Raw genomic sequence first — 11,583 nt, 5'->3', positions numbered from 1 at the left:
AGTTTAAATATGATTTTCTAACTCGTGTCGTGCTAATTTAATTTCAAAAAATTTTATTCTTCAACATTATCACCAGGATTTGATCTTATGACCTCATGATAAGAGAAACTTCCCTTACCAATTAAACCAATTCAACTCATTCAATTCCTTACCCACTTAATTTTTATATATACCAATTAAATTACATTAATATAAAACAATTATGAAATAGTAACCTGAACATGAAAAAATAAGAATTTGTAATTTAAATAATTGATATTATTAATAATTTAATTTATTAGTTAAGTTAAATTATTACCTTATTCTATTTTCTTATTTTTTATATAGTAAAAAAGTATATAAATTTTATATTCATTTTTTCATATAAATATAATATTTTATTTGTTATTATAAAATTTTAATTTAAAGATTTTCCTTAAATTTTTAAATGATTTTTTTAAAAATATTGGAAATATATAAATTAATTATAATAAAAATATTATTATTTATTTATTTATTTAATAAGATATTGCTTAAATTTCCGTTCAATCACGATTCAATTTAAATTCTTAATTCTCTGTTTTTATACCACATTAGATTTAAAAATATTGATTTTATTAAAAAATAAATATTAAATTATAGATTTTACTAAATATAATGCTGAAAATTACTATAAAACTTTTGATTTATAAGTGATTTGAGGGAAAAAAATAGTGGCGTAAATTATTTTTCTTAATTAATATACTAGTTATGGTATAGGTTTATTCCAAGTCTCATTAAAAAAATTATTTGTTTTTTCTAATTATTTGTAGATGATATTCATGATAATTATTTTTTATTTGTTAATTTTATATGTTTAGAATTATTTTGAATGTATTATTTTAATAATTTTAATCCTAAAAATTTAATCTTGCTACATATATTTAAAATTTGAGATTTTTGAACTAACTATAAAATTAATTTAATTAACAAAATCATAATTAATTTATGATAAATATAGTAATGCATTAATCCCTTTTCCAAGTTTTATAGAGAACATGGAAGAGCATGCGCCTTAGTTGAATAAGAAAATAATAGAATAGAAGAATACACACACGCAGACTTTAAGTATTTAATCTTTGATCCACATTTTTTATTTTATTCATTTTTATATATGCCCAAAATTCATATATGTATAACAACTGCACATGCTCCATAGTATTTGCTTCGAAACTTCAAAGCACTACTGCGCTACTCACTTCTGCCCCAGCTAGCTGGCACGGAAAAGGAGAAAAGAATATTAACTTATAATGAAATCCTTGAAATTTTATATAACCACAAACGTAATAATTTTTCTAAAGAAAACTGATTTAATTAATTTTGTCTAACAAATTAGACTAAATTATTATAAATATTAAAATTAGAGAAATTACACTGTTATAAAAGGTGAAATGTAAATGAATATATTTATAGTGTAATAATAAATTTTAATAAAAGAATTTTTTGTTAATAAAATAAAATTTCAAGAATAAATTATTTTTAGTTAAAAAATAGAGGCTAAATTCTAAATTTTGTCAATATGTCAACAACTTTAGTTTGCATATATATATATAATTCAACTTGCTCCGTTTGCTTTGACAACTTCAACTTCAAGCATTACCCTTCTGGCATTGAAAAAAAAAAAAGACAAGTTGATTTTCAGTATTTTATTAATTAATTAATTATTTTATTTGTTTCATTTGTATAAATTAACATGCATGTTAATCTACGAGAGATCCCCTATGCCTTATAAAAAAAAGGCAAGTTGATTTTCAATATTAAATTAATTAATTAATTAATTAATTAATTAATTAATTATTTTAATTGATGAATTCAACACCGGTCAGTCACATAAATAAGTCAAAAATCACTAAATTATATAAAAAATGATATCTTGATTCTTTTGATTATAAATCATATGAAATTTATGAAACTCGTTTAATGGTTAAAATGACCGAAATACCTTTTATAAGAAACGGTGAAAAGTCAAAAGAGTTATTGCCCTTATACATACAAATTTATGTGGACCAATGACTATCTAAACTATAGGTGGATACTTTTATTTTATTATATTCACTGATAACTATACTAAATATGATTATGTGTATTTAATGAAATACAAATCTAAATCTTTTGAAAAGTTCAAGGAATTCAGAATTAAAGTTAAAAGACAAATTAGCAAAAGTATTAAAACACTTAGATCCGATCGGATTGGTGAATATGTGAGTTAAGAATTTCGTGATTATCTAATAGAAAATGATATTCTCTCACAATGGGCTCCATCTGAATCATCTCAACACAACAGATTTTCAGAAAGGAGAAACCGTACTTTTATTAGATATGGCACGATCCATCATAAGTCTTATAGAATTACTTTTATTCTTTTGGAGTTATGCCTTACAAACTGCGATATATCTTCTTAATAGAGTTTCAATCAAATTTGATGATAAGACTCTATATGAGATGTCGACTTAAAAAAGACTAGTCTTATCACATATAGAGATTTGGAGATGTGACACTTATGTAAAGCGTTTGATATCTGATAAGTTGGGAGCTAAGTTAGACAAATATAAGTTTATGGGATATCCAAAAGAAACTATTTGGTATTATTCTACCATTCTGTTGAGAGAAAAGTGTTTGTCTCAAAATATATTGTCTTTCTAGAAAAGGAGTTTTTCCTTAAAGGAAGCAGTGGAAGTCAAATAGAACTTGAAGAAGTTCGAAAACCACAAACTAACATCCAAATAGAACAAGAATTTGAGATTGTAATGTCTACTATGAAAACACTTCTACTACCACATAGATATGTTAAAACAAGTCGTGCTCTAATAAGGTTATATCTTCTTATGGAGACTTCTAACGATTAGATAAATATAAGTTTGTAGGATATCCAAAAGAAACTATTGGATTTTTTTCTATCATTCTATTGAGAGAAAAGTGTTTGTCTCAAAACATGCTACCTTTTTAGAAAAAGAGTTTTTCCTTAAAAGAAGCAGAAGTCAAATAGAACTTGAAGAAGTTCGAGAACCACAAACGTAATAATTTTTCTAAAGAAAACTAATTTAACTAATTTTGTTTAACAAATTAGACTAAATTAAGAAATTAAACTGTTATAAAAGGTGAAATGTAAATGAATATATTTATAGTGTAATAATAAATTTTAATAGAAGAATTTTTTGTTAATAAAATAAAATTTCAAGACTAAATTATTTTCGGTTAAAAAATAGAGCCTAAATTATAAATTTTTCAAAATGTCAACGACTTTAGTTTGCATACATATAATTCAACTTGCTCCGTTTGCTTTGACAACTTCAACTTCAAGCATTACCCTAGTTGTCTGGCATTAAAAAAAAAAAAAAGACAAGTTGATTTTCAGTATTTTATTAATTTAATTAATTATTTTATTTGTTTCATTTGTATAAATTAACATGCATGGTAATCTAAGAGAGATGCCTTAGGATCTTCAATACCCTTCTGATTCTGAACTACCTTCAATCTGAGAGAGCTCACCATCTTTTGAAATTCTACCACAGTGAAGATGTCAAATGCCAGCAAAAGATGCCTCCACAAGAGATGGCCATACATGGAAGACGACTTAAAGAAGGCAGCAGAAGAAGGCATATTCGATCCATTTAATGAACATTTAGATCATCTTGATTGCATAGTCACACAAAATGGAAACACGATACTTCATGTGCATCTTTGCAAGTCGTTAGGAAAAAAATCTGAGGAGTTTATGAGACGAGTAGTTGGCAATTGCCCCAAGTTGTTAACGCAGCAAAATTGCGACGGTAATGCTCCGTTGCACATAGCAGCTAGGCAAGGGCGTACCGATGTAGCGGAGGAGCTAATTAGACTGGCTGATGACTTACATGGAGGGAATGTAGAAGCAGTGAGGGAGATGTTAAGGAAGAAAAATAAGAAGGAAGAAACGGCCTTGCATGTCGCAGCACGAAATGATAAAAGTGTGGGTGTTGTTAAAGCAATATTGAGAAAGGAAGATACTCGGTTTGATAGTTATGTAAATGATAGTTTGGAAACCCCTCTTGAATTGGCCGTTGAAAACTCATGTACACATATAGTGGCTGAGTTATTGAATCATTTCGATTCACAATCTCTGTGTCTAGAGGTTCTCGACGTGTATATTGGTTCGGTGATGCATAAGGCAGTAATGCGCCGGAATACAGGTATGATCAGTAGATCACATATTTGCCTATTATATATAGAAATCATCATTTTAATATATATATATTTGTCCATTAATGTCGAAAACGATGGGTAAATTTTAAATTATACATTAATTTTATGTACACAAATATTCTAAATTATAAAATAATGTTTTTAAATTATATTTTTTTCACACGTGGTCTAAAAATTAATCTATCAATATATTTTAGCATAATACGACTCTTTATAATATATCAACTAAATTTATTCTTCCCTATTGCAAATTTTTAAAACTAATATATTCTGTATTTATACTTGTTGACCCACGTACCATAATGAACCCGAATTAGGTAACATTGGATTATCTTATCTGCAATGCTTAAAGCTCATGCTTAGTTGCAAGTTGACTACAGCATTTGATGTTGGTGACTTTGTTTCAGAGATAGTACGTTTGCTGTTGGAAAAAGAGAGTGGTTTGGCCAAAATAGAAAATGATATAGGATGGACTCCACTTCATATTGCTGCACTTGAAGGTTGTAGCTCAATGGTGTCGACTCTATTAGACAAGGACAAATCTATTGCCTGCATTACAACTGGTTATGTGGACTGGACAGCTCTTCACATTGCAGCCCCACGTGGCTTCAAGCACGTAGTGACAGCTCTTCACATTGCAGCCTCACGTGGCTTCAAGCACGTAGTGAATGAGATTATTACTAAATGTCCAGAGTGTTGTGAAATCACTGACGATAGAGGCTGGAACGTTCTTCACTTTGCAGTAATGAGCGAAAATGATGAATTACTGAAAATAATCCTTGAAAATTCATCGTTGGCTTACCTTATAATCGGAAAAGATAATGCAGGGCATACGCCTGTTCACCTCTTCAAGTCTCTTAATATCCCATTGCCTTCTTTTATATTCTCACTATTTAAAATTTGAATATTATGATATAAACATAAATTTTAAAAAAATATTTTAATTATTTTATTTACTAAATAAAAATTAAAATATAAATATGAAGTTATAAAAAAATTTAAATTATTTCGTCTAATAAATTAAAACTATAGTTAATTAAACAATAATAAAAAATCACAGAAAACATATTCAAATTATTGTCAAAATTAATTTGAATTTATAAATAAAATATTAATAAATCTTAAAATTTTGGTTTAATTATTTAAAATTAAAAATTTAAGATATAAATAACGAATTGATTAAAATGTTCAAATTATTTGAATTAATGGACTAAATATAAATTAAATTATAATTTTTAATACTTATTTAAGTAATTTTTGAAATAAAATGCTTGATTAATTTAAAGCATATTAATTATTTAAATAAATATTCAGCTGCATGTAATGAAATATTTTTTTTAACTAATTAGCATAATAGAGTTATAAATAACCTAGCCCAAATTAACATGAAAATTTATTTCGAAAACAAAAAATTTAATTAATAATAATTACTACTATTCGTCTTTAGATAAATTTTGCCTATTTATTAATCTTAAAACTTGTGAAAATAATAAGACTAATTTAAGGCTTTTTTTTTTTTTTCAATATGTATTCTTTCTTAGTTTCTTTTATGTATGGTCTCTGTCATGGTCTACCTATAAATTGACATTAAGTTTTGGATCGATTTAAATTATCCAAAATCCATAATCCAATTCATTATTTTTGAAATCCAAATTAAATAAAGCTCAAATTATGGCCCACATAAATATTAATATAAAAATAACATAAATATCATAAAAGAATTCCAAATTAAATGGAGTTATTGGTTAAGGGATTAACTCTTAACAGTGCTTAAAAACAATTCAATTGACAATTGAATTTGTTCTTCACTTCGTTGACCATGGCAGCATTGAACTCCATCCACAGGGAATAATAATTTCGCTTGAGGCTTGAGCTGATCACTACATACTTCTGATGATAAGGAATGAAAAGATCAAATTTTTATTAATATACACACTATATATCCCATCACTATTTTTTTTTCTTTAAATAAAAAATATAAACTCTTTTATTAATATACAAACTCCATATATTTTTAATAAAAGCTTTCTTTAAATTATGGCAAATGGAATAGAAATGCGCTATTTTATTTACTTTCGTCCTATCTTCTTCTGTGTTAATTTTTAGGATATGGCATTTGGTTTTGGAAATATCATATTGACTCATGCTGATAAAGAAATTGACGGTGAAGATGCGGAGGTTAGAAATACTCGTTCTCTCATAATATCTCTCATGGATTATCATTATTAACTAGAGTAGAGTGTACAGTTATCAGAGTTGGGTAATAAAGTTATATATGCAGAAGCTGAAATTCATGGTTTGTTTAGACTCATACATCTATCTACACAAGCACTTTTTGTTTAGATTGAACTATACATCTAATTAAATTGATAATCCTTATTATTGCCCCTCAATCCGAACCATGGAATGGTCGGATTATTAGCTAATGTCATAAGGCTTCATGTCGTTGCCAAGAGATAGATTTTGTTAAGGATGGTCCAATTGAGTAAGAGATAAGAATTGTAGACCATCGACTGGTTCATTATCGATTTTTGTTAGCTTAGCCTTAGAGCAAATTGGTGGTGAGATACCATTGCAATTTTCCATGTTAGCCTTTGCCAATAAATTTTCGATATATTTGCTTTGGGTATAAGAAGTAATCCACTTGACGATTGGTGCACGTCAATGCTAAGGAAGAGGTCAAGATGGCTAAGATCTTTTAGAATGAACTGTTTCTATAATCCATTAGTCACAAGTTGAACAAAAGATTGTGGAACCTATGATTATGATATCATCTTTGTATACCAAGCAAACAACACGATCGGAGCCGTCTTTATAGTGAAACAGTGTAGTGTCGGCTTTGGACTACTTGAGTTTTAGATCAAGTAGAGCCTAGCGTAACTTGAGTAACCATTGTCGTGGTGTTTGCTCCATCTGTATAGTGACCTGTTTAGCTTATAGACATAGTCAGGCTTATCAACATGTGCAAAGCTTTGGGGTTGCTTCATGTATATTGTGTCTTTATAAAGATCTCTATAAAGGAATGCATTGGAGACGTTAATTATTTTACAATCTAGTTGCTTGTAACAACAAGAGAGAGAACAGTGCAAAGGGTACTTGGCTTAAGAACTGGACTGAGTATTTCCTTGAAGTCTGTGCCAGGGCGTTGATGAAATCATTTTGCTACCATTCAAGCATTATGGATATCTATGATTCCATCTAGCTTTCGTTTGAGTCGATAGACCTATTTGCAACCCATGATATTTTGAGCATCTGAATGAGGAACTAGTGTCCAAGTATTGGTGTGAACGAGTGTATTAATTGTTTTTAGCCATTACATGCCTCCAGTTCGCATCATGCACGACTTTAAAGAAACAAAAGGATAGTGAGAAATAATTCGCATCAAGTACATATATAATTTGCTTTAGATTCATGTTAATCATAGGAAATATCAAACTGAATCAGATTGACTGAATATTTCTTTTCTTGAAAAAAATATGTTAATCGTAGTGATATTTCTTTTCTTGAAAAAAATAAGGTATTATGATATTTAATCTCTCTTATTAACTGAATATTCATAAATATATATTTATAAAAAAAAAGTGACTTGCCATTAGAATTAGAAGTGAGAGTATATGAAAAATTATTACACCATCATTACACCTACCATCATTAGATATATATGGACCTATACGAGATCCGCCGGAATCAAAATTTTATACTAAAACTATTATATATATATATATATATATATATATATATAATGATTATATGAAATTTTTTTCGGAATATATATATGTGTCAAGAAAGTTTTTCAGATTAATATTCAAATATTGTTGCAGATTGAATATTACAATTCGGTCAGAGGCCTCAGGAGTTCAGATGATTTAGCCGACACTTTCAAGATTGTGAAACATGATTCAGCTGACACTTTCAAGATTGTGAAACATGATTCGGAGAATATAAAAGAAATGAGGAACAAGAGAGAAGAAACGATAATACTTCATTTAGAAAAAGCCAAAGACTCTCATTTGGTGGTTGCAACACTTATTGCAACCGTAACCTTCGCGGCAGCTTTCACCATGCCTGGTGGCTATATAAGTGATAAAGAAGATTCAGAGAAAGGGACTCCTATCCTGATAAAAAATTTAGCTTTTAAAGCATTTATTATATCAGACGCCATGGCTATGGCTCTTTCAACTTCTTCTGTCTTTATCTACTTTATTATGGTAATGCTAGGATCTAAACCAAAATACCATTGGTTAATAAAAACTGCCTTTAGGTTTATCTCCCTTGCCATGGGAGCAATGGTGGTTGCATTTGTTACAGGCACTTACGCAGTTCTGGCACCTTCCATGGAGCTTGCCATTGCCACTTGTGTTACTGGATTGAGCTTCTTCCTCTATGTCTTTTATATCTTCATAAGGTTATTACGTGATTTTCTTCTTCATAGTCTTGATGATGATGATGGAAGGAATTTAACTCTGTAAGTAGACTTTTCTCTTTTCTTAACAAGTCTATTTTCTTAAAGTTTTTAAAATAACTTTATTAATTAATTATTATTTCTTTATTTTAATATTGAAGCTCGTGGTTAAGTTGCGGAAAATGGTGGTTGAAGGATTATATATCAAGAAGGTGGTCGGAGAGGAATGAAATAGAAAGTTTATGAGCAAGTGAATATCCTAAAACATCCATGTTCCATTCTTATTATTGCATTGCTATTCACTATCTATTCGCTATTAGCATAAGATCACAATAATGTCCATGCTTCCTAGTGTACATTATAATAATGTATTCCTATGGTTGTTGTTTCTCGGGGTTTATTGCAAGATAGCTACCTGGGTGCAACTGGTCTTGCTTCTTGGTGGCTTGGACATTGTACGTTTGGTTCTCATAAATTTGATTTCGTCGTTCTTTAGTTTTGTTCAATTGTTTGATGTTCAACTGGTTTCATGTACTTGCATTTAGGGGTGTGCATCGGTCGGTTCGGTTCGGTACCGAATCGAACCGGCCAAAACCGAATTAACCGAATTGTTTCAAAATGTAAACCGAACCGAACCAAATAAGATAAAAAACCGAATCGAATCGAACCGAACCGGTTCGGTTCGGTTCGGTTCGAAACCGATTTTTGAACCTTTTTTTCTAATTTCATTGAATTATATTATAATTTGGGCCTAATAAAAATTGATTTAAACCTAATATATTTAATTAATCATAAAATTCAATCAATTAATCATAAAATCCAAATTAATCAACAATTCAAACATCAAAACAATATCAACAATTAACCTAATATACTTAACCTAATATACTTAATCAAATATAATAGTTAAATTATAAAACAATTCAAACATCAAAACAACATCATCAGAATATAATAATAAGTAGTCCATACTTCATATAATCCACTAACAACCAACCATAAATCCACATTCAGATATCCTCCATTTAATAAACATAAAACCTAATAAAATAGTTAATTCCAAAATATCCATCAACAGTTATATCACCAACAATCAACCCTCTATTCTTCAATTTCTCCATTCTTCAATTTCTCCATTCTTCAAATGCCAAGAAATTATAAACAGCAGTAAACCCGGCCTTTACTTCTCTCTTGCTTCCCACTGTGGAATAAAGTCATTGAGCTCATCCAGTAAATAAGTCTTTAAGTGCTGATTACTATGAAAGCTAAATTTGATGTTGGAATTAAATTTTCTGTCTAATTGAAAAATGGTTTGAGCCTTAAATTCATCTGTTTATTTTAGATGTTGATTATTATCAACTCTTACATTTTCTTTTTGTTTAATATTCTGAAACAGCATGTTGAAGATCATCACTTATATTCACTGAATTACATGCATTGGGGTGATCCAAAAATGTGGTATGGGGTCCCAGGGAAGGATGCCATTAAATTGGAAGAGGCAATGAGAAAGCATTTACCTGATCTTTTTTAAGAACAACCTTCATAAGCTGGTGAGTAAAGAAAAACATGAAAAAAAATATTAGAATTATTAAACTAAAATTCAAATGATTAAACCTAAGAGGTTCCAGTTTTACATTCTGCAAAAAAACACAAACATCTAGACAATTTTGACCTAGCCTATTAATGTGTTATGCACTTGCATGGGCACCAAACTTTTCCAAGTTCTGGTACAACCTGACAATTATGATAGAAAAGAAAATTATAATTACAAGAAACTTGGAAACAGAAGCTCCCAAAACTAAGAGCAGATCTCTAAAATAATTCTTGGCACCACTCGTTTAGCATAAAAAATCAAATAACATAAACAAGACGCAGTTCCACAAGCAGTAAATCCATCAAATGAACTGTAGCACTAAAACTAAAGGAAAAAAGAAATCAGCAAAACACTAACAGATCAAAGTAGCAACAAAATTTACCAGAAACACAATACCAAAACACTCGAAACAAAACCCAAAAAAGCATAATTCAAACACTTACAGCAACCAAATTTCATCCTAGAAAGAACCCAGAAATTACTCACCAAAAAATTTTCTTAAAAAAAAAAATACCTGAGCTAACTCTACCAACACGGTGAGACTGAGCAACTGAACCTTCTTTGAGTATTTAGAGTGTTGTGAATCACCTGTGAGAGAGACGGCTGTGAAACACTGAAACTTACAAGCTAAGTTCATGAAACTTACAGTGAGTCTCGCGAGCGACGGCTATGAGAGAGAGAGACGCGAGCGATGGCCGTGAGAGAGAGACGCGAAGGGTGGCAGGGTGGGTGGCCGGTGGGTGGCTGTGGGACTAGCGACTGGGGTGGGTGGCTGTGGCTACGGATTGAAGACGCGAAGGATGGAGATTAGGGATTTGGTTTGAGAGAGACGAAGGTATGCGCCGCGTGGAGAGTGACGACCGACGCCGACGATTCCGTGGAGAGTGACGACCGACGCCGACGATTCCGTGGAGAGTGACGACCGACGCCGACAGTGAGGTGAGGAGTCGTCAACGTTGCTAATTCGCGAGGCGGCGTGGAATGGAGATGGGTAGCGTGACTCAGGCTTTTAGATTTAGGGCAAATATAAGGGTACATTTCAAAACGACGTAGTTTAGTGATTTCAGTTCGGTTCGGTCTAATCGAAATTTTTGAATCTAAAACCGAACCGAACCGAAATCACCGATTTTTCAGAAAATTAAAACCGAACCGAACCGAATTAAAAAAAAAACAGAACCAAATTTTTAGTTCGGTTCGGTTCGGTCGATTATTTCGGTTTAAACCGAAATCTGCTCAGCCCTACTTGCATTTTGTAGTCTACATTTTTTTTTTTTCATTTAGAATGTTAATACATAATTTAAGTTGTTTGTCTTGTTGAGGGATTCGGAGATATTAACATGCTAAATTTTTATTATATTTAATAAAAAATTTGGAGTTAGCAGTGGGACAA

The 11,583-nt window shown here is 30.2% G+C and overlaps 1 protein-coding gene and 1 long non-coding RNA gene across 2 annotated transcripts; one reads left to right on the top strand and one right to left on the bottom strand.

The window, feature by feature from the left end:
• Positions 1-3,464: 3,464 nt before the first annotated feature.
• Positions 3,465-8,845, top strand: LOC110600542 (ankyrin repeat-containing protein NPR4). The gene is made up of 5 exons (XM_021737402.1): positions 3,465-4,184; positions 4,515-5,035; positions 6,304-6,375; positions 8,019-8,662; positions 8,761-8,845. The coding sequence occupies exons 1-5, from the start codon at positions 3,536-3,538 to the stop codon at positions 8,843-8,845; spliced, it is 1,971 nt and encodes a 656-aa protein (XP_021593094.1). The 5' UTR covers positions 3,465-3,535.
• Positions 8,846-10,167: 1,322 nt separating this feature from the next.
• On the bottom strand, positions 10,168-11,330 carry LOC122721816. Its single transcript, XR_006348585.1, has 2 exons — positions 10,840-11,330; positions 10,168-10,781 (listed from the first exon to the last, which is right to left on the bottom strand). It is a non-coding gene; the product is annotated as an uncharacterized LOC122721816 (long non-coding RNA).
• Positions 11,331-11,583: the final 253 nt, after the last annotated feature.

Source organism: Manihot esculenta, chromosome 14 (genome assembly GCF_001659605.2).
Source record: "Manihot esculenta cultivar AM560-2 chromosome 14, M.esculenta_v8, whole genome shotgun sequence".
Taxonomy (NCBI): Eukaryota; Viridiplantae; Streptophyta; class Magnoliopsida; order Malpighiales; family Euphorbiaceae; genus Manihot; species Manihot esculenta.
Note: the sequence above shows the minus strand (reverse complement) of the source record. Positions and strands in the feature narration are given on the sequence as shown.